At 39.7% G+C, this 22,932-nt stretch overlaps 1 protein-coding gene across 1 annotated transcript in view; it reads left to right on the top strand.

Moving 5' to 3' along the window:
* Positions 1-22,932, top strand: part of Naa15 (N-alpha-acetyltransferase 15, NatA auxiliary subunit) — a 48,275-nt gene that overhangs the window by 7,951 nt on the left and 17,392 nt on the right. Inside the window, exons 2-11 of the mRNA XM_090356931.1 lie at positions 3,432-3,516; positions 6,167-6,271; positions 7,270-7,427; positions 9,510-9,644; positions 12,015-12,168; positions 13,327-13,446; positions 15,122-15,217; positions 16,251-16,357; positions 18,954-19,026; positions 21,600-21,769. Of these exons, the coding sequence (XP_090213057.1) occupies positions 3,432-3,516; positions 6,167-6,271; positions 7,270-7,427; positions 9,510-9,644; positions 12,015-12,168; positions 13,327-13,446; positions 15,122-15,217; positions 16,251-16,357; positions 18,954-19,026; positions 21,600-21,769 (1,203 nt within the window). The remainder of the gene's footprint in view (positions 1-3,431; positions 3,517-6,166; positions 6,272-7,269; positions 7,428-9,509; positions 9,645-12,014; positions 12,169-13,326; positions 13,447-15,121; positions 15,218-16,250; positions 16,358-18,953; positions 19,027-21,599; positions 21,770-22,932) is intronic.

Raw genomic sequence — 22,932 nt, 5'->3', positions numbered from 1 at the left:
GGCCTGTGCACTGTCCTTGCACTTTCTCAAGGGTAGAGCTTTACCGTTTGAGCCATTTTCTATGTATGTGGTACCAAGAAATTGAACCCAGGTCTGTGTACATGATAGGCAAGCACGCTTACCACTAGGCCAAACTTCCCTCCATTCCCCCCCCCCCCTTTTTTTTTTTTGTAATTACTTGGAGATGGTCTCAAGGACTGTCAACCTGGCTGGCTTCAAATGGTGATCCTCAGATCTCAGCCTCATGGGTAGCTAGGATTATGGGCATGAACCATTAGTGCCCTGCTGTCTGTAGCTGATTTTTATATCTAATTAGGGGATCATTCTACATATTATGAAATAAGAATGTAATATCTTGGGGGAAGTTGAGTAGGTCAGATTTGCTTTTGAATTTTTCAGAAAATTTAAAATTCACTTTGAAGCATTTAGAAAGTGTAGGAAAGGGTCAAGTCACTTAACTAATCAGTAAGTTTAGCCAGCCATCAGCATTGAAATGCATCTAGATACAAGCTTCACTGTTTACAAGCAATATCTCTGTGGGAGAAAAAAAATTTAGATTTTTTTTTTTTTTTTTTTGCCAGTCCTGGGCCTGTGCACTGTCCTTGAACACTTATTGCTCTACCACTTGAGTCACAACACTACTTCTGGCTTTTTCTTGAGTATGTAGTATCGAGGAATTGAACCCAGGGCTTCCTGTATTCTAGGCAAACCCTCTACCACTAGGCTCTGCTCCTGGCCTAGATTCTTAATGAAAATTGAAAAGAAAGTTCTAGTTTTGAAATTAAAATGTACAAGTAAAGAAGTTTAAAGAGGATTAGTATCAGTATTAGGATGTGAAATTGAATTTTTGACTGTTAGGGAACTTCCATTGCAGTGTTGTCTGTAACCTAAATTGTCAAGCTCTCCTGCTCCTGCTGTACAAGCTGGACAAACTTGTACTAAAAAACTAACCTAACTTAGTTCCCCCCCCCTTAGGTAAGAATTAAGAATTCTTCTGCTAGATATGAATTATGTTGATTCCTCCTTAACATGATGTGAAAATTTTTAATAAAATCTTTTTTGTCCTTAAAGTAAAATGACTGTAGAAATAAACTGTATTGCTGATCTCTGCCTCCTAAGTAGGTAGCTGCAATCTCAGGTCTGGCCCGTGGTGCTTAACTGAAACCCTCCTCCTCGTCTGAGAGCTGTTTCTGCACTTTTTTTTTTTTTTTGGTTCTAGGCTAGTGCTCTACCACTTGAGCCACAGCTCCACTTCTGGCTGGCCTGCCTGCCTGCCTGCCTGCCTGCCTGCCTGCCTGCCTGCCTGCCTGCCTGCCCTCCCTCCCTCCCTCCCTCCCTCCCTCCCTCCCTCCCTCCTTCCTTCCTTCCTTCCTTCCTTCCTTCCTTCCTTCCTTCCTTCCTTCCTTCCTTCCTTCCTATCTCTCGCTCTCTTGTTCTCTTGCTCTCTTTCTTTCATTTTTTGCCAGTCCTAGGGCTTGAACTCAGGGCCTGGGACACTTTTTGCTCAAGGCCAAACTCCCTGCCCTGGTTCATTCTTTTCTGGCTGTAGCTTCTGGGAATTTTGTTGAGAGATCACTTTTATTACTTGCCTGGACTTGAAGCCTAACCTTTTGGACATTTTTTTTTTTTAATTAGCTGAAGGCAAATAATGGGAAACTAATACTTTTGGGGTGGAGAAACCACTATATAATTTCTTTTTGGTGCTGTCATGGGGCTTGAACTCTGGGCCTGGGCGCTATCCCTATCCCTAAGCTCTTCAGCTCAAGGCTACCACCCTACTACTTTGAGCAATGGTGCTGCTTCCTAGATTTTCCTTTCCTTACTGTATCTGCATTTTTTTTCCCTCTTTTTGGCCAGTCTTAGGGCTTGTCAGCATTGTTCCTGAGCCCCTCTATGCCACCGCTAGTCCTCTACTACTTGAGCCCCAGCACCACTCCCTACTTTTTTTTGTGTATGTGGTATTAAGAAGTTGAACCCAGAGGCTGGGAGTTTGGCCTAGTGGTTAAAGTGCTTGCCTAGCATGCATGAAGACCCGGGTTCAATTCCTCGGTACCACATACATTAAAAAAAAGCCGGAAGTGGTGCTGAGGCTCAAATGGTAGAGCTCTAGCCTTGAGAAAGTCCAAGGACAGTGCTCAGGCCCTGGGCTCAAGCCCAAGACTGGCAAAAAAAAAGAAAAAAAAAAAAAAAAGAAGTTGAACCCAGGGTTTCGTACATGCTGCAAGCACTACCACATCCCAACCCTTATCTATACATTTTCTAACATAGATTTTTTTGGGGGTGCTGGTTAGGGACTTGAACTCTGGGCTCTGTGTTTGAGGCTAGTCCTCTACCATTTGAGACACAGCTCCACCTTTGGATTGGGGTGGGGGATTGGGGCTGAGAGGGATAATGGTTAATAATTAGAGATAAGAGTCTTAAGGGCAAATATCATGTAACCCTTTTACTAATTACAATAAAAAATGCAAAAAAAAAAAAAAAAAAGAGTCTTAAGGGCTTTCCTCCCTGGATTGGCTTTGAACTGATACCTCAGAGCTCATCCTCCTGAGTAGCTCAGTTACAGGCATGAGGCACTTATGTTCAGCTGTGTATTGAATCTTTAGTAAATTTTTTTTTTTTTTTTTTTTTTTTTTTGTGGGTCATGGGGCTTGAACTTCGCCTGGGCTCTGTCCCTGAACTCTTCAGCTCAAGGCTACCACTCTACCCTTGAACCAAGCCTCACTTCTGTTTTCTAGGGGTTAATTGGAGAGAAGAATGTCAGATCCTTTTGTACCTGGGCTGGCTTTGAACCTTGATCCTCATATCTCAGCCTCCTGAGTAGCTAGGATGACAGGCGTGAACACCTTGCCCGGCTTCTTTAGTGATCTTTAATAGACTTTTTTGTTTGTTTGTTTGTTTGTTTGTTTTTTGCCAGTCCTGGGCTTGAGCTCAGGGCCTGAGCAATGTCCTTGGCCTTTATCAAGGCTAGAGCTCTACCACTTGAGCCTCAGCACCACTTCCAGCTTTTTTTGTATGTATGTGGTACAAAGGAATCGAACCCGGGTCTTTGCTCATGCTAGGCAAGCACTTTAACCACTAGGCCAAACTCCCAGCCCTTTAATAGACTTTTTAAAAAATACGGAAATAACATTGTATTTTTTAGAACAAATTTTTTTTTATTTTTTGCCAGTCCTGGGCTTGAGCTCAGGGCCTGAGCACTGTCCTTGGACTTTCTAAAGGCTAGAACTCTACCACTTGAGCCTCAGCACCACTTCCGGCTTTTTCTATATGTGTGGTACCGAGGAATCGAACCCGGGTCTTCGTGCACGCTAGGCAAGCACTTTAACCACTAGGCCAAATTCCCGGCCCCAGAACAAACATTTTTAATATTGAATTTAAAGTTTTTACTTTTCTTGCTAATCTCACATTTTTCTTTTTGTTGTTTTTTACAGAGATGTTATGAACATAAACAGTATAGAAATGGATTGAAGTTCTGCAAACAAATCCTCTCTAATCCCAAATTTGCTGAGCATGGAGGTAAGAAGAAATATTGTCTGCTTTAAGTATAAACAGATGAAGATTTACTGCATATCTAGCTATAGGTCTTTCATTATCCAGATAATTTTTAATCTAGTGTCAAGCAAAGAATAACAGATCTGCTTATGTTCTCGTTTATTCCTGTTTTGAATTTAACTGCATAGGAAAAGGTAACCTAATAGGGCAACAGGCTTGTTCAAGTATGAAATGAGCTGGAATTTCTTTTCTTTTTTCTTGTTTTCAGTTTTAGGGCTTGAACTCTGGGCTTGGACACTGTCCCTGAGCTTTTAAGCCTAAGGCTAGTGCTCTACCACTTGAGCTACACAGCACCACATCTGGTTTTCTGGTGGTTATTGAGATAAGAGTCACAATACTTTCATGCCTGGACTGACGTTGAACTGTGATCCTTGAATCTCAGTCTCGCAAGCTACTAGCTGTGATTATAGGTGTGAGCCACTGGTGCCTGACTTAAAGCTATTGTGTTTTTGTTTTGTTTTTGCCAGTCCTGGGGCTTGAACTCAGGGCCTAAGCACTGTCCTTGGGCTTTTCCTCGAGGTTAGCACTCTATTACTTGAGCCACAATACCACTTCCAGCTTTTCTATGTATGTGGTACCAAGGAATCGAACCCGGGTCTTCGTGCATGCTAGGTAAGCACTCTACCACTAGGCCAAACTCCTGGCTCCATTCCTCTTTTCTATTTTTAGGCCGGGAGTTTGGCCTAGTGGTTAAAGTGTTTGTCTAGCTTGCATGAAGACCTGGTTCGATTCCTCGGTACCACATACATAGAAAAAAAAAAGCTGGAAGTGGTGCTGAGGCTCAAGTGGTAGAGCTCTAGCCTTGAGAAAGTCTAAGGACAGTGCTCAGGTCCTGAGCACAAGCCCAGGACTGGCAAAAAACAAAAACAAAAAAAATAATGTTATTCAAAAAGTGACTGAATGGTTCTTCTAAACCTTCATTTAAAGTGTATTGTTTTTCAAAATTGAGTCATGTTTGTTTATATTATGATGGAGAGTTTACTAGCTTTTAGAGAAAGGGGTGAGTGTGTCATACAGACTTGCAAACTTATGAAATACAGCTTGACAGTGCTGAAGAGGGAGGGGAATAACAGCTCTCCACTAGCTTTCTCCTTTGTTAAAATTTTTCTTCATGTTTTCCTGTATTTAGTATGCTTTCTTCAGAATTTCAGTCTTGTTACAGCAATTTGAAGACAAAAAACAGGAGCAAAAGTAATATTTTTCCTTATTATTTCCTTTCCTATTGTGCTGAGAATATGACTCAAGTAGTGGAACACCTGCCTAGCAAGGTGCAGAGCTCCACATTCAAACTTAAGCTCTGAATAAAGAAAATAACTCTTGTCACTTGCCTATTAGTCGGTGTTTATAGTCTTTTTTTCTTTTGTTGTCATTCCTGGGACTTGAACTCAGGATGTGGGCACTGTTCCTGGGCTTTCTCAAGGCTAGCACTATACCACTTGAGCCACAGCACCACTTCTGGCTTTTTCTATGTATGTGGTACCAAGGAATCTAACCCAGGACTTTGTGCCTTCTAGGCATGCACTCTACCACTAGACCACACTCCCAGTCCCTTTATAATCATTTTTATTAAAGTATATATTCTGGTAAATGTAACTTTTAGTAATGTGTGTGAAATATTACCAAACTGTACATGTATTGCATTCTTTCTAAAGTACAATTTTCCCCATTTTATTTCATTATTTCTAAAATGTAATCCCCTCCCATATTTTAGCATATCAGAAAACAAGTTGAATATGAAGTGAAACTATTGGAAATGCATTGGATTTGAATTGGTTTCTTTTTTATTAGCTTACATTAGTTCTATAAGGATTTTGTTAAATTCCCACATACTAAAAGCAGTACATCTTCCATATGGTTATTTTTTTATTTATCTTTTTCTTTTTGGCTCGGTCATGGCGCTTGAACACCCTGCCTGGGCTCTGTCTGTGAGCTCTTCAGTTCAAGGCTACCACCCTACCCCTGGACCCTCACTGCGTCACTCCACTCATGGTTTTCTGGTGGTTAATTGGAGATAAGAATATCACAGTGTGGGTTGGCTTTGAACCAGATCTTCAGATCTCAGCCTCTGGAGATCTGAGCCACCACTCCTTGCTGGTTATTATCTTTGTTTAAGAATAGTAATAGTTGGGGCCGGGAGTTTGGCCTAGTGGTAGCGTGCTTGCCTAGCATGCACAAAGACCGGCGTTCGATTCCTTGATACCACATACATAGAAAAAAGCTGAAAGTGGTGCTGTGGCTCAAGTGGTAGAGCTCTGGCCTTGAGAAAAGTCCAAGGACAGTGCTCAGGCCCTGAGTTCAAGCCCCACAACTGGCAAAAAAAAAAAAAGAATAGTAATAGTTATTTTATGTTATTAGATGAATCACTAGCTTACCTTTCTAGATAAACTTTTTCTGCTTTTATCTAAAAATATATAGGAGCTCCTCTAAGAAAACATTCTACAAATGTATGCTTTTGTAATATTTGAAAAACAATTCAGTTCCATATAAACCTTGAAAATAATCTTAATAACCTTGACAATATTAGTTCTAAGCATAATGTAGTTTTGGTTTTGAAACTTATCTTTAATGTTTAATTTCGTTTATCTTTTTCTTTACCCATTGTTAATAAAACTAGAAACTCTGGCTATGAAAGGATTGACATTGAACTGTTTGGGGAAAAAGGAAGAAGCTTATGAACTGGTTCGTAGAGGTTTGAGAAATGACTTGAAGAGTCATGTGTGTATCCTTTTTGAAATTTAAGAATTGAGGTGGGGTGCTTGACCTAAGACCATAATTTCAGACTTTTTTTATACTTTTATATACCTCTTACTGTGCATTTCTGGGGGAAATTATTCATTTTTAAATAGTTCCCAGCTGCCTTCATATCCATACCATGATGTCTCTGTCTTTCAGAAAAATGGGACTTGCCTTTTAAATTACCTATGACACCTCTTCCCAGCCTTAATGAGAGAGGCTTTTCTCTGCCCTGAATGTTCCTGTACGTTTTAACTTCATATGCTGAATCTTGCAATCACCAGAGATGGTGTTGATAGTTAAGGTTATTAAAGAAGAATGAAGGAAATAAGCCTTTATAAATGGAATGACCCTTTGATCATCTGAGGAGCTAGCATAAGTTTGTCAGCAATAAAACAGAGATGAGCCTTAGCTTGGTCTTCTACCACTTGAACCATGCTCCTCTTTGACTTCTTTTGGGGGTAGTTATTTGGAGATGAGTATCATGGACTTCCTGTCCTTGCTGGATTCAAACTGTTGAGATCTCAACCTATGGAATAGCTAGAATTACAGGCTTAGGCCACCAGCACCCAGCTTGAAATGTGTTGATATTATGTATAATTGGTTTTCTGAAACTTTGTATTATCCTAAGCAATGTCCCAAAGGTGATACTGTATCATTCTTTCTTTTTCCTTTCAAAAGTAAAGATGACTTTTTACTTACTTCACATTTACTTTATATCAACCAGTGAGCATTTCATGTATTTTATCCTGAATGGAGAAACAATGAGACGAACAAGAAAATTTGCAAAGTTAATAAAGCAGGCTTAGGCATCACTTTCTCTGGCTCTCAAAGCTATGCTTTTCTACTTTGTTCCCTTTTGGCTTTGTATCTTCTGTCTCTTTCAAGTTGATAATTTTGGCATTTGCTGTTTTTCAACTTTCTTGGAAGATGATCTAGAATAATACTTATCTCATAGGTTGTGTCCTTAACTAAAACCTTTAGGTTGGCATGTTTATGGCCTTCTTCAGAGGTCAGACAAGAAGTATGATGAAGCTATTAAGTGTTACAGAAATGCACTAAAGTGGGATAAAGACAATCTTCAAATCTTAAGGGACCTTTCCTTACTACAGATTCAAATGAGAGATCTAGAGGGTTACAGGGTAAGTACGTTGAGAAATATTTATTTTAAAATGATAGTTTTGTTCTTTAGAACTTTAATTACTTCCTAGTTAATTATCCATATCATTTAAAGTTTTCATAGTTGGGAATAATCTTATTTCCACTCTATTTGGAACTCTTCATTAGTGCATTCCATTAAAAAAATTTTATTAGAAAGCCCCTCCTATCTTAGTTGTATATGTGTGTGAGTATATTTGGTGAGACAGACTTGAATAACCTCTGTAAGGTTATTTTTTTTTGTTTAAAATCAGCATTAATACTCAAAAGTTTGATGCTTTTTTTTTTTTTGGTGCCAGTCCTAGGGCTTGAACTCAAGGCCTGAGAACTGTCATTGGGCTTTTTCCTCAAGGCTAGCACTCTGCCACTCTCTGCTACTTGAGCCACAGCACTTCTGGCTTTTTCCCATGTATGTGGTGCCGAGGAATCGAACCTGGGTCTTCGTGCATGCTAGGCAAGCACTCTACCACTAGGCCAAACTCTCAGCCCCAAGTTTGATGCTTTTACCAGAGTCTATTTTCATTATCGATGTTGTTTTTTGTTTTATGTTGGAACTGGATTTTTTTTTAAATTAAAGATATTATTAACATTGATTTTTACATCATATCTCAAATAACATTTTTAACAAACAAGTATTTAAGAACAGAGTCTCTATATACAATCACTGGCACTTAGATTTTTTTTTTTTGGCTACTCCTGAGGCTTGAACTTAGGACCTGGGCCACTGTCCCTGAGCTTCTTTGTACTTTTGGCTAGCACTCTACTACTTGAGCCACAGCTGGTTTTATTCTGAGTAGCATATTGGGAGATAAGAGTCTCAGGACTTTGCTACCCAGGCTGGCGTTACACTGTGATCCTTAGAACTCAACCTCTTGAGTAGCTAGGATCCCAGGCATGAGCCATCAGTGCCTGGCTTGAACTGATGAGTTTTATAGCTTCAGCATTTAAACCTCACCTTAGCCTTGTATTTATTTAGTTGCTCTGTACTGATATTCCACCACCACCATCCTCCCCCCTCTTTGCTTCCATGGGTTACCTGTTACATTTGCATTTTCTGTGTATTTTAATTTAGTAATTGGGTGTTTATTTTTATTTTTTTGCCAGTTCTGGGCTTGACCTCAGGGCCTGAGCACTGTCCTTGGACTTTTTCAAGGCTAGAGCTCTACCACTTGAGCCTTATCACCACTTCTGGCTTTTTTCTATGTATGTGGTACCAAGGAATTGAACCCTGGTCTTCGTGCATGCTAGGCAAGCACTCAACCACTAGGCCAAACTCCTGGCCCATGGGTGTTTTATTTTCTAAAGAACATTTGAATATTTTTCCTTTGAGATGTTTTCATCATCCACTCTCTTCTTGGAGTATAAAGATTAAAAATGAAGGGTGCTACCTGGTATTGGTGTTTTGTTTTGTTTGTTTTTTATTTTTTATTTTTTTATTTTTTGCCAGTCCTGGGCTTGAGCTCAGGGCCTGAGCACTGTCCTTGGACTTTCTCAAGGCTAGAGCTCTACCACTTGAGCCTCAGCACCACTTCCGACTTTTTTCTATGTATGTGGTACCGAGGAATCGAACCCGGGTCTTCATGCATGCTAGGCAAGCACTTTAACCACTAGGCCAAACTCCCGGCCTTGTTTTTTATTTTTATTTATTTTTTTAGTTTTTGCCAGTCATGAGGACTGACCCCAGGGCCTGAGCACTGTCCTTGGGCTTTCTCAAGGCTAGAACCCTACCACTTGAGGCACAGCACCAGTATTAGCTTTTTTCTATGTATGTGGTACTGAGAAATCAAACTGGTTCTTCGTGCATGCTAGGCAAGCACTCTACCACTAGGCCAAATTCCCAGCCCTTTATTTTTAAATTAATGATTAGTTTGAGGCTTCATTACAGTTCTTAAATAAAAGTATCCATTTGCCTCTATTCAGTTACTTAGTAGGGGTTAGACCTTTCTATCATTGTTTTCAATATTATGTTGCAAAATGTGCAGTATTGAGGAATAAGTGAATCTGATGTTCCTAAGGAGGACTTGCTTTGACTGAAACCTAAGAGAATGTATTTTTTCTCCTTAAAGGAAACGAGGTATCAGTTACTACAGCTTCGACCTGCACAGAGAGCATCATGGATTGGTTATGCTATTGCTTACCATTTATTAGAAGATTATGAAATGGCAGCAAAGATTTTAGAAGAATTTAGGAAAACACAACAGGTAATAACAAAAAGAGCTTACTAGATAAAATTCTGTCTGTGATTAAAAGAAGAATATGTTATCTGACTAACCTTTTATTTTGGAACAGTATCAAACCTACAAAAAAGTTGTGGAGTAGCAGAAAGAACTCCAGGAATTCATTCACATTAACCAGTGGGAAATATTTGATATATTTGTCTTAGAATCTCAGATTATATTTTTATTTAAATTTTCTTTGTTAGAAGTGTGAATTTTGCTCAGTGGTAAGTGCTTTCCTTGAACATTTGATGTTGTATATTTGATCCTCAGCATATTGAAAATTTACTAGTCATGCTAGTTAAATATCTTCTTATAGCTTACTTTTTTTTCTTCTCATCCTGGGACTTGAACTCTTGAACTCTGGGCCTGGAGCTCTGAGCTTCTTTTTGTTGGATGTTGAATTGCTGATGCTTTCATACATGTGTATAATTTAGCCTTATGGAATTCACACCTATTTTTGTTTTTTCCCTTCCCCATCTTGAACAATTTTTTAAATCAGGCTTCATTGTATTTTCATAGTTGTATATGAAGAACTTCAGTCACTCACCCTCATCCTTTTATCCTTTCTCCTTTTATTTCTCCTCTCATCTTCCCCTGTCTCATTAGTTCCCACCTGGAAAGTTATCTGGTTTTACACATATGCAATTTTGGGGGGCTTGAACTCAACACTGTTCTTGGGCTTTCTCAAGACTAGAGCTCTACCACTTAAGCTACAGCACCACTTCTGGCTTTTTTCTTTTTTCTTTTTTTTTTTTTTGGCCCGTCCTGGGGCTTGAACTTGGGGCTTGAATTCTGTCCTTGGGCTTTTTTCTCAAAGCTAGCACTCTGCCACTTGAGCCATAGCACCACTTCTGGCTTTTTCTATATATGTGGTACCAAGGAATCAAACCTAGGTCTTTGCGCATGCTAGGCAAGCACTCTAGCACTAGGCCAAACTCCTGCCCCCCGGCTTTTTTTTATGTATGGGCACTGAGCACTCTTACTTCTAGGCCAAACTCCCAGCCACACATACACAATTTTTTTAGGTCTTTGTTTTGCATATGAGGACAAATGTGAAATATGATAGTTTACAATTCCATTCATTTTGTTGTGCGACACTTTTTTTTTTCTTTCTCTCTCTCTCTTTGTGTGTGTGTGTGTATGTGTTAGTTGTAGGGCTTGGGTGCTTTCCCTGAGCTCTTCTGCTCAAGGCTAGACTCTACTATTTTTGAGCTACAGTTCACTTAATTGGAAATTAAGTTAATTGGAGATAAAGAGTCTCAAGATCTGGTGGCTCACACCTTTAATCCTAACTACTTGAGAAGATCCGAAAATAGTTGTTGAAAGCCATCTCTAGCAGGGGTGAGCTACTGGTGCCTGACTTTCCTAGATTAACTCATTTTGTATCAGCTATAAAGAACTTTTCCTTATTTCCATTTGTTAAGTTACATAGATGATGTAGGTTATGAGAATTTTTTTTCCCAAGTTGATTGTGGGACTTGAAGTGTGGGCCTAGGTGTTGTCTCTGAGCTCTTCAGCTAAAAGCTATAGCTTAAGCCACAACGCCACCTCAGGATTTTTTTTTTTTTTTGTCAATCCCGGGGCTTGAACTCAGGGCCTTAGCACTGCCCTTGGGCTTTTTTTCTGCACCACCTCCTCGTCCCTCTTCCCCTCTCCTCCTTCCTCCTCCCTCTTCCCTCCTCCATCCTCCCTCCTCCCTCCTGAGCCCTCCTCCCTCCTCCTGGCCTAGAAGCTGTCCCTGAGCTCTTCAGCTCAAGGCTACGGCCTACCCCTAAGCCCCAGCCCAACTTCCCCTTTTCTAGAGATTAATTGGAAACAAAAGTTTCACAATCTTTAGTGCCCAGGCTGGCTTTGAACTGCAATCCTCAGATCTCAGCCTTCAGAGTAGCTAGGATTACAGGCCTGAGCCACCACACCCTGCTTTGCCCTTGGGCTTTCTCAAGGCCTAGTGCTTTACCACTTGAGCCATAGCACCACTTTCAGCCTTTTTCTGTATAGGTGGTACCAAAGAATCAATGGATTGTTTGTTTTTATTTTGGGTCATTGGGCTTAAACTCTGGGCCTGGGCACTGTCCCTGAGCCCTTTACCTCAAGGCTACCACCCTACCTACCCCTGAGCCATAGCCCCACTTCTCATTTTCTAGTGATTAATGGAGATAAAAGTCTCGTAGTCTTTAGTGCCAGGGTTGGCTTTGAACCGAGATCCTCAGATCTCAGCCATCACTGCACCTGGCTGAGGAATTGTTTAAACAACAGTTTTTTCAATTAGATATCCTTTTTCTTTATGTTTTAGTGTGTAAATTAATTTCTGATAAAAAAGCAAATTCTTTATATTTTTATATCCTTATTCAGACATCTCCTGATAAAGTGGATTATGAATATAGTGAACTCCTTTTATATCAGAATCAAGTTCTTCGAGAAGCAGGCCTCTATAGAGAAGCCTTGGAACATCTGTGTACCTATGAAAAACAGATTTGCGATAAGCTTGCTGTAGAAGAAACCAAAGGTATGTTAAAGAATATTACCTATTTTAATAATTACAGTGAAGACTAGACTGAAAAGTGATTAGCTGTTTCTGATGATCACATATGATTTAGTCTTTTATGGTGGAAAATTGTTGGTTCAGTTTTTAAAAAATTAGGGGGGTTAGTTAGTGGGTTTTAAAGAATCTCATAGACTTTTCTGCCTGGGCTGGCTGTGAACTGTGTTCTTCAAAAGTTCAGATCTCGTATGTAGTTAGGGATGCAGGTATGAGCCATGAATACCTGGCTTTACACTGTAATTTGTAAAGTGGGAAATACATACCTTCAAAAGAGGTTAAAGATTGCAAACTAAGTGATTTTAAAGCATCTTTTTTTTGGGGGGTGGTGATGGTTGTGGGACTTGAACTCTGGGCTTAGGTGTTGTCCCCCATGTCTTTAGCTTAAGGCTACCCACCTTATTACCCCTTGAGCCAGAGCACCACTTCTGGTTTTCTGGTGGTTAATTGGAGATAAAGAGTCTCAGGAACTTTGGCCCGGCTTAAAGCATCTTTTTTATGTTTTTGAGTTGAACTTGTGAAGTTATTTCTGTCTAGCTCTTTTTTTTCTTTTTCTTTCTTATTTTTTTTTTAGAGGGTGCCAGTAGGTACCAGTCTTTCGGCTTAAAACTCAGGACCTGGGTGTTGTCCCTGAGGTTTTTTGCTCAAGGCTAACTCTACAACTTGAGCCCCAGGTCTATTTGTAGAAATTTCAAAATTTTGTGAATGCCTACAAACAAGACAATAAGATATGCAGTAGATTTGGTAATGGAACAGTATACCAGTTCCATCTAATTGCCAATGTTCATAATGAGATCTTACAAGAATATTTAGGAAAAGTTAAAATTACAGTTAAAAGGATTTTCTGTTTTTTTTTTTTTTTTTTTTTTTTTCAGTCAGTCATGGGGCTTGAACTCTGGGCTTGGGCACTGTCCCTGAGCTCTACAGCTCAAGGCTACCGCCCACCCCTAGAGCCTCAGCCCTACTTCCTGTCTGCTAGTGATTTTCTTTAGTGCCCAGGCTGGGGCTGGCTTTGAACCTTGATCCTTAGATTTCAGTCTCCTGAGTAGCTAGGATTACAGGTATGAGCCACCACACCCAAGGCTTCTGCTGTTATTTTGATTGATGTATCTGTTTTTTGATCAGGGGAGCTTCTCTTGCAATTATGTCGCTTGGAAGATGCTGCTGATGTTTATAGAGGATTGCAAGAGAGAAATCCTGAAAACTGGGCCTATTACAAAGGCTTAGAAAAAGCACTCAAGCCAGGTAGAGTTGTTTAAAAATCAAGTTTTGGTTAACTCTTTTTGTTAATACTTGTTTACATTAACTCAGTGAAAAGCATAGCAATAAAACCAGTAGAGAAGTATTGGTTCAAACTCTGCATACAGAAGTATATCACACATTTTTTGTTTCATGTTGCAGATTGAACATGTTTTGAAATCTTTTTTTTACAAGTTGATAGAAATGGTAGAGATCAGAATTTCAGAAATAACTCCAGGAAAAAAAAAATTGAAATACATAGTAGCATTCAAGGCATTTATTTGAAATTCAGTATGTTATTTTTGTACATGAATGAAATGGATCTTCCCTCTAACAGAAAAGGAAGGATAAGCCTAACCTCAGTAGTAACTTGTGGCTTTACGTAAGAGTGGACTCCTGTAGTTATGAGTGTCATCAGGCTGGATGAGCAATGGTCTTCATTTTTTTTTTTTTTTTTTTTTTTTTGCCAGTCCTGGGTTTGAGCTCAGGGCCTGAGCACTGTCCTTGGACTTTCTCAAGACTAGAGCTCTACCACTTGAGTCTCAGCACCACTTCTGGCTTTTGTCTATGTATGTGGTGCTGAGGAATTGAACCCGGGTCTTCGTGCATGCTAGGCAAGCACTCTACCCCTAGGCCAAACTCTCAGCCAGGTAGTAAGCCTTTTAAATACCATTGGCATAAGCAAGAGAAGTCTTGCTGGAGTGGAGATTACTTTGATAAAAAGATTAACATATCCATAGGATTTGATGCCTATCTGTGCCAGTAGCATTGTTGTGGAGGTGATAGGAATAAGATAAAAGAGGAATTATAGCCATGAAACAAATAGGAGATAGTACTAAAGAAGAATCTGGTCAATGTAAGGCACACTTACTGAAATTAAATTTGCGTGTGTGTGTGTGTGTGTGTGATGGGACTTGAACTCTGTGCCTGGGTGCAATCCTTCAGCTCTTCAGCTCAACGCTAGTGCTCTACCACTTGAGCTGTACAGTGCCACTTCTAGTTTTCTGGTGGTTAATTGGAAATAAGAGTCTCACAGACTTCCATGTCCAGGCTGGCTTTGAACCATGATCCTCAGATCTCAGTCTCCTGAGTAGCTGGGATTACAGGCATGAGCCACCAGCACTTAGCCTGAAATGTATTGTTTTTTTTTGTTTGTTTGTTTGGTGTTTTTTTTGTTGTTTTTTGCCAGTCCTGGGTTTGAGCTCAGGGCCTGAGCACTGTCCTTGGACTTTCTCAAGGCTAGAGCTCTACCACTTGAGCCTCAGGACCATTTCTGGCTTTTTTTCTATGTATGTGGTATCAAGGAATCAAACCTGGGCCTTCATGCATACTAGGCAAGCACTCTACCAGTAGGCCAAAATTTAAATTTTAATAGACTGAAAGTGAGAGAGAGATGGGGGGGGACACCACAGTAGAGGACAAGGAAAATAAGTGAAAGGGAATATGAAACTGAAGACACATTATAATAAAAGTTATTCAGAAGTTTGCAGATTGAAAGTTTGCCTAAATCAGAGTAGGGTAAGATAAATTTTGTATTGTATATGATTGTATGTATTTTAAATATGAGAACACTAGAAATTAGTTTTATTACTAGGATTGTTTCTATAATAAAAAAGCTATTTTGAGAAACTTGTAAGTTGTATAAATTTATGTACATAAAGGTGTTTTCCTTTGTTTGTAGCTAATATGTTAGAACGGCTAAAAATATACGAGGAGGCCTGGACTAAATACCCTAGGGGACTGGTGCCAAGAAGGCTGCCATTAAACTTTTTATCTGGTAAGTGAGAATACTTGCAAAAGATGGAAAATACTGTTACAACTCAAAGTTACTTAGAGCTTGAACTCAGGGCCTGGGGCCCTGTCCCTGAGCTCTAATAGCAGCACTACTTCTGATTTTCTGGTGGTTAATTGGAGAGAAGAGTCTCATGGACTTTACTGCCTTGTCTGACTTTGAACCTTGATCCTCAGATCTGAGCCCCCTGGGTAAGTAGGATGATAGGCTTGGCCACCAGCACTGGCTAAGTAACTTGTTTAATTTTGGTGGTGGTGCTGGAGTTTGAAGTAGGGCCTTATGCTTGCCATGTAAGTACTATTTGAGCCGTACCTGCAGCCCCATTTTCATTGTTCTTTGCTTGAACTCAGGGCCTAGACACTGTCCTTGGGCTTTCTCAAGGCTCATGCTCTACCACCATTTGAGCCACAGCACCACTTCTGGCATTTTCTGTACATGTGGTACCAAGGAATCGACCCATGCTATTTTTTTTTTTTTTTTTTTTTTTTTTTTTTGCCAGTCCTGGGCTTGAGCTCAGGGCCTGAGCACTGTCCTTGGACTTTCTCAAGGCTAGAGCTCTACCACTTGAGCCTCAGCACCACTTCCGGCTTTTTTCTATGTATGTGGTACCGAGGAATCGAACCCTGGTCTTCGTGCATGCTAGGCAAGCACTCTAACCGCTAGGCAAACACTCTACCACTATGCCAAACTCCCGGCCCCCAATGCTATTTTTTAATAGTTAATTGATTAAGAGTTTCATGGGGTTGGGAATGTGGCTAGTGCCCAGGCCCTAGAATCACGCTCTAGGACTGAATAAAGATATTATTCATGGACTTTGCTGCCTGGGCTGACTTCAGACCTCAGTCCTTAAGTCTCAGCCTCCTGAGTAGCTAGGATGACAGGTGTGAGCCATCATTGTCCATTTTTTTCTTTTTTGGGGGGTGGGGGTTAAGTGTGTGTTGTATATTCAAGTCTCAAAATAGGCATCATTAAGAGTTGTCTGGATAAATATAAACTAACAAAATATTTTCTCATCAAGGTGAGAAGTTTAAGGAATGTTTGGATAAATTTCTGAGGATGAATTTTAGCAAGGGTTGCCCACCCGTCTTCAATACCTTGAGATCACTATACAAAGACAAAGAAAAGGTAAAAAGCAAAACACAACATTTTCCTTGTCTATTATTTCTTTGCTCAATATGCTTCATTCTTGATTATCTGTGTCCAGTAGTATGTTTTGTGAATTTGATACTGTTTATTATTATTATTTAACTTGAATATATTCCATCTTATCCTGTCTTGAGAAATGCAAAACAATTGATTAATGTATACACATTTGTACTTAGATACTGCTTTTTTAGCTTGAGGTTTAATGCTTCTATGTATACCTTTCTTCCTTTTCACCATTTCTTTCTGCTCTCAGTAACTTACTGTTAGTATTCATTTCAGTTCTGTACCTTAATGTATCAGTGTAGTTTATGAAATTTACCCTCTCACATTTCTCAATGATCTTCTCTCATGTGCAGCTCCCGAGCAGAGGCTGCTTTACTTTCTGTTACTCTTTTGTTAAGTGGACCAGGTGTATATTCTCCCACATTTCAGATACTCTGTTCTCATATAATTCAATTTTACTAGTTTTTCTCTTCGTTGTGAAATTGAGAAGTTGACTTACCATGTACTTAACAGAAAATGCCCCTCTCACAAAAGCATTTCTTAAATTCTTGATTGTTAAATGTTAATTGTGGGCGTTATTTATATAATTTGTGGTGTAATTGAATGAAGATATAAACAACTACCTGGCCTCTGTCCTACTCCTTACTAATTCCTAGTACTGCTGATGCTTTCTATAATTTGTTTTTAAATTGTTATTGTAAAGGTGATGTACAGAGGGGTTACAATTACATAAATCAGGGAAAGGCTTCATTTCTCCCTGGACAGTGTAACTCCTTCCCCTACCCTCTCCCAGGTTTTAACTCCCATTTGTACCCACAATCTTATAGTTTATTTTCAACATAGTGTCTATTGAGTACCACTACTGGTTTGTTTGCCCTTTGCCTCTCCATTTCTGTGCTCCATACCTTTATCTTTTAAAGGAACAGATAGACAAGACTGAAAGAAAAACAGCAATGGAGAAAATACTTTGCTTCCATTTCATGAAGTTAATTTCTACAAATATTAATTCATGTGATCACATGCACATATATGCACTGCACTTTTTGTTGCTGTTCCTGCTTTGGTTTCACTGTGTGTGAATGCCTGGAGTCCTGTATAATTTATCATATCCCAGTGTGTTTTAGATCTAATTTGCATTTATGAAAGAAAACATGTGCCCTTTGTGTCTCCAGAGTTGACTTACTTCACTGGACACCCTTTGTTCTAGGTCTAGCTATTTCCCTGCACATGCTTCATTTTCTAGTAGGGAAAAAGTACTCATCTGTAAGTTTTTAGAAAGTCATTTTCTAATGTATATCTTTTTTTTTTGGTGCCAGTCCTGGCATTTGAACTCAGTGCTTGAGCACTGTTGTTGGGCTTTCTCAAGGCTAGAGCTCTACCACTTAAGCCACAGCACCATTTCTGGCTTTTTCTGTGTACGTTGTACCCAGGCCTTCGTGCATTGCTAGGCAAGCACTCTACCACTAGGCCAAACACCTGGGCCCCCAATGTATATCTTCACAAATAGTTATTTTAAAATTTTTACCCAGAAGTTAAAATTTTATAGCTGAGCCATGTGTTGGTGGCTCACACCTGTAATCCTAGCTACTCAGGAGGCTGAGATCTGAGAATAGCAGTTCAGAGCCAGCTGGGGCACTAAACACACTAGAAAACTATGAGTGGTGCGCTGAGGCTCCAGGAGTAGGGTGGTAGCCTTGAGCTGAAGAGCTCAGGGACAGTGCCCAGGCCCAGAGTTCAAGGCCTATGTCTAACCCACCCCCCTCCCTCCCAAAACAAAACAAAACAAAAAAACATTGTAGCTGAGCCCACATAACTTAAACCTGTAATTCAACTGCTGAGGAAGCTCATATCTGAGAATTGTGCCTCAAAGTCTGCCTGGGCAGGAATATTTTTTTTTTAAGTTTTTTATTGTGTAATACTTGTACAAAGAGGTTAAATTCCATAGGCCAGGTTATGAGTACAATATTACCCCTTCCATTGTTTTCTCCCATTATTCTTCTTCCCACGCATCTTAGCTGATTTTAAATCTGTCTTATAACACCAGCATCTTGCTCATTGGGTCTGATTCTGTTGATTGCTTTATCTCTTGGCAGTGGTTTTTTTTCTTTTTTTTCTTTTTATGCTAGTCCTGGGTTTGAGTTCAGGGCCTGAGCATTGTCCTTGTACTTTCACAAGGCTAGAGCTCTACCACTTGAGCCTCAGCACCACTTTCGGCTTTTACCTAAGTATATGGTACCAAGGAATCAAACCTGGGTCTTTGTGTATGCTAGGCAAGCACGCTAGCACTAGGCCAAACTCCTGGCCCCCTTTTTATTTATTTTGAGATACTTATCTCCAGTTATCCACCAAAGAAAGACCAAACAGTCAGAAATGACTCAGAGGCTCAAGAAATAGAGCACTACCCTTAAGCAAATAAAGCTCAGGGACAGTGCCCCTAGGCCCTCAATTCGAGGACTGGCACCAAAAAAAATACAACTCTCCCCAAACCAAAGCATTATAAAAGGGGTATTTGCACAAAAATAGTAACCATCTTTTTTCTCTATTAAAGTGTACTTGTGTCTTTGCACTCTAGGTGGCAATCATTGAAGAATTAGTTATAGGTTATGAAACCTCTCTGAAAAGCTGTCGTTTATTTAATCCTAATGGTAAGTGTTTATAGTTTATATTATAAAAATATACTGAAATTTATTAATACATGATAAAATTGTTATTTGGGTCATTCTTATCTGATTAACATTGTATGTTTACATTTTTTCCTTTAAAGTGGAAACTCACTAATTTGACTGTCATGTAATAGTTGACAAGTAGAGAATGAAGCTAGTTTATTATCTCAATTTTGAATGAAACTGGAAGTTTCCCAAGCTTGACTGTATCTAGATATGTCTCATCTGAAGCCTTACCTAGTTCCTTCTATTCTTACATTCTCATGAAAATCCCAAAATAGACATCATTTCACTTATTCATGAATATTTCAGTGTATCTGAAAGACTTAAAACATAATAATTATACAGTTGTCTTAGTTATTTAGACTGTAGATTTCTTCTGTTTTTTTTTCCTTTCTGCCATTTGTTTGTAGAAGGATTTTTTGTTGGGGGGGGGGGGCGGGTGTGGAGGGGACTATTAGTCATGAGCTTGAACTCGGGGCTAGGTGCTGCCCCTGAGCCTCTCAAAGCTAACACTCAGGGCCACAGTGCTAATTGCAGCTTTTTCTGAGTAGTTTTTTGAGTCTCAAGTCCTTTCCTTTCTAGCCTTCAGATCTCTCAGCCTACTAATTAGCTAGAGGATTTCTTTTTTTCTTGAGTGTTTTGGTTGGTATTGCTGAGTGCCCACATTAGTTCTTTGTTTTCTATATGTTAGTAATTGTGTGTACAGCTATGTCATTTTTTTGTGCTAGCCATTAATCACAGTGGCTGAATTTAAAGAATTCAAAATATCAGTTGCTCAGTTATAGAATTCTTTAAGTAGTGCTCAATAGCCTCCTAGACTTAATGGATAGAGAACATTCCTGTTACTGTAGATATTTTTAAAGGATAGGTCCAGTTCAAAGATTGAAATTTGATTTGTTTTTGTTTGCTTGTTTGATTGATTGGTTTGGTTTTTGCGTTATAAACCTAAGACAAAATGATCAAGATTATTTTCTTCCATCACTTGGCAGTTAGTGTTACTATCTTTTTTTTTTTTTTGGCCAGTCCTAGTGCTTGAATTCAGTGCCTGAGCACTGTCCTTGGGCTTTCCTCAAGGCTAGCACTCTACTACATTAACCACAGCACCACTTGAACCTGGGTCTTCGTGTATGCTAAGCACAAAGACCACTCTACCACTAGGCCAGACTCTCGGCCTAGTGTTACTACCTTAAAAGAAAAATATCATGTTATATATGTTTTGACTCAGAATTTATATAGGAAACATATAAGTATACTTGTTTCCCTCTTAAATTGTATACTTAAAAAAATTCTTTAAAAGAATGAACTGTTGGGCTGGGAGTTTTCACTCAAGTCTAGTGCTCTATCACTTTGAACCAGAGCACCATTTCCAGTTTTGTATTGGGTTGGGTTAATTGGAGATAAGAATCTTATGCTCTTTTCCTGCCCTTTGAATGTCACTTGGTTCCATCTTTCTATGCCATTGTTCAAGCTGATAGCATTTATTTTGAACACCATCTCTGAAGATCTGGAATTGATTGTTTCTCCTCAGGATCTCTTGTTCTTTCTGTGGAGAAGCTCAGTTTGGGACCTGAAGCTTATATTGCTGTTAAGTTGCTCATTATTTCTAGGTCTCAAACTAAATTTAATAGTACTTTTTTTTTTTTTAGTCAGTCATGGGGCTTGAACTCCAGGTCTGGGCGCTGTCTCTGAGCTCTTCAGCTCAAGGCTACCGCCCTACCCCTTGACCTGTAGCACCACTTTGGTTTTCTAGTGGTTATTTGGAGATAAGAGTGGGCACCAACTTTAATGCCCAGGCTGGTTTTGAACCAATATCCTCAGATCTCAGCCTCCTTAGAAGTTAGGATTACAGGGCCGGGAGTTTGGCCTAGTGGTTAAGGTCCTTGCCTAGCATGCATGAAGACCCAGGTTCGATTCCTCGGTACCACATACATAGAAAAAAGGTGGAAGTGGTGCTGAGGCTCAAGTGGTAGAGCTCTAGCCTTGAGAAAACCCAAGGACAGTGCTCAGGCCCTGAGCTCAAGCCCAGGACTGGTATAAAAAAAGGGGGGGGGGGAGTTAGGATTACAGGTGTGCGCCACCGTGCCCAGCTTAATGGTACTTTTTAAAAGGGGTTAGCTATGAGGCCAATAGAGTGCTTGGTTAGCATAAACCAAGGATTACAGGGCCAGGAGTTTGGCCTAGTGGTTAAGGTGCTTGCCTAGCATGCATGAAGACCCAGGTTCGATTCCTCGGTACCACATACATAGAAAAAAGCTGGAAGTGGTGCTGTGCTTCAAGTGGGCTAGTGTTAGCCTTGAGAAAAAGCTCAAGGATAGTGCCCAGGCCCTGAGTTCAAGCACTGAGATTGGCAAAAACAAACAAAAGAACATAAAAAAGGAGGAAGGTTAGCCATGTTTTACAGATTAATTATCATGATGTTCTTTTGATGATCAGCATTTTCCAGCTACTTTCTGTATGAATATAGGGAGTATATATTCAGTGGTGTTTAAAAAATTTATGTGTTCATAATCTTGGTTTATTTTCTCTCCCTCCCTGTCACCTCTATTTTAAAGATGATGGAAAGGAAGAACCACCAACTACATTACTTTGGGTCCAGTACTACTTGGCACAGCATTATGACAAAATTGGTCAGCCATCTATTGCTCTGGAGTACATAAATACTGCTATTGAAAGTACACCTACATTGATAGAACTCTTTCTGGTTAAAGCTAAAATCTACAAGGTAAGTCTTTCGATGAGATTGTTCTCTTTCTCTTTTTGTATTTTGATTGAAAAATGTGAAATAAAATTTAGTGATTATTTTAGGATGGTCATGTTTAACTGTGACACACATAAAGTTAATCGTGTGTGTGTGTGTGTGTGTGTGTGTATCACCATGAAGTAAAAACAGTGATGATTTTGTTGTGAATTCTATGTATCATGATCCCTTTAGACTCCTTAACTCCCAGGCAAGTAAGCTTGCCTTCTTGTCCTCACTCTTTTGCTCTTTGGAGATACTGGGATTTGAGCTCAGGTTCTCATTTTTTTTTTTTAATATTTTTTTTTTATTTCAGTGTATAGAGGGGTTACAGTTATATTCACCAGATAGAAGGTTTATTACTTCTCACACATTGATATCCCTTCTTATGTTTTTGTCCTCATTTCCTTCTCCCAACCCCCTCCTATTTCAAATAAACAAGTAAACATCTATACAGTATACCCGGTATCAAAATGGGAAGTTTTTCTTTTCTTTTTTTGTCAGTTGTGGTGCTGGATCTCTGGGCCTGGACATTGTTCCTGAGCTCTTCAGCTCAAAGCTACCACCCTACCCCTTGAGCCATAGCCCCACTTGCAATTTTTTTTGGGGGGGGGGGGGTCGGTCATGAGTCTTGAAGTTGGCCTGGGCTTATCCCTGAGCTCCTCCCCTCAAGGTTACCACCTTACCCCTCAAGCCAAGCCCCATCTCCTGTTCGTTTTCAATTTAATTGGAGATAAGAGTCTTGGGTCCTTTTGGTCCCACTTTGCTAGGATTACAGGCATGAGCCACCTTACCTGCTCCTTTTTGTTTTTTTTTAGATTACATTTTTAACTTTGGATTTTCTAGATTTTCTAGTGGTTAATTGGAGATAAGGGTCTTGTGGGTCTTTTGGGTTCAGGGTTGCCTTTGAACGGAGATCCTCAGATCTCAACCTCCTGAGTAGCTAGGATTGCAGGTGTGTACCACTGTGCCGGGCCCTTTTTGTTTGTTTTGTTTTGTTTTTTGTTTTTTTTTTTTTTTGAATTTGGAGTCAGATCTCTAACTCCTAACTTTATTTTTTTTTCCTTTTTGTTTTTTTAGATTACTTTTTTTTTTTTTTTTAGCCAGTCCTGCGGCATGAACTCAGGGCCTGGGCACTGTCCTTGGAC

Source organism: Megascapheus bottae, chromosome 23 (genome assembly GCF_031878675.1).
Source record: "Megascapheus bottae isolate mThoBot1 chromosome 23, mThoBot2.hap1, whole genome shotgun sequence".
NCBI lineage: Eukaryota > Metazoa > Chordata > Mammalia > Rodentia > Geomyidae > Megascapheus > Megascapheus bottae.
The sequence above is the reverse complement of the archived record's forward strand: the minus strand, read 5'-3'. Positions and strand labels throughout refer to the sequence as shown.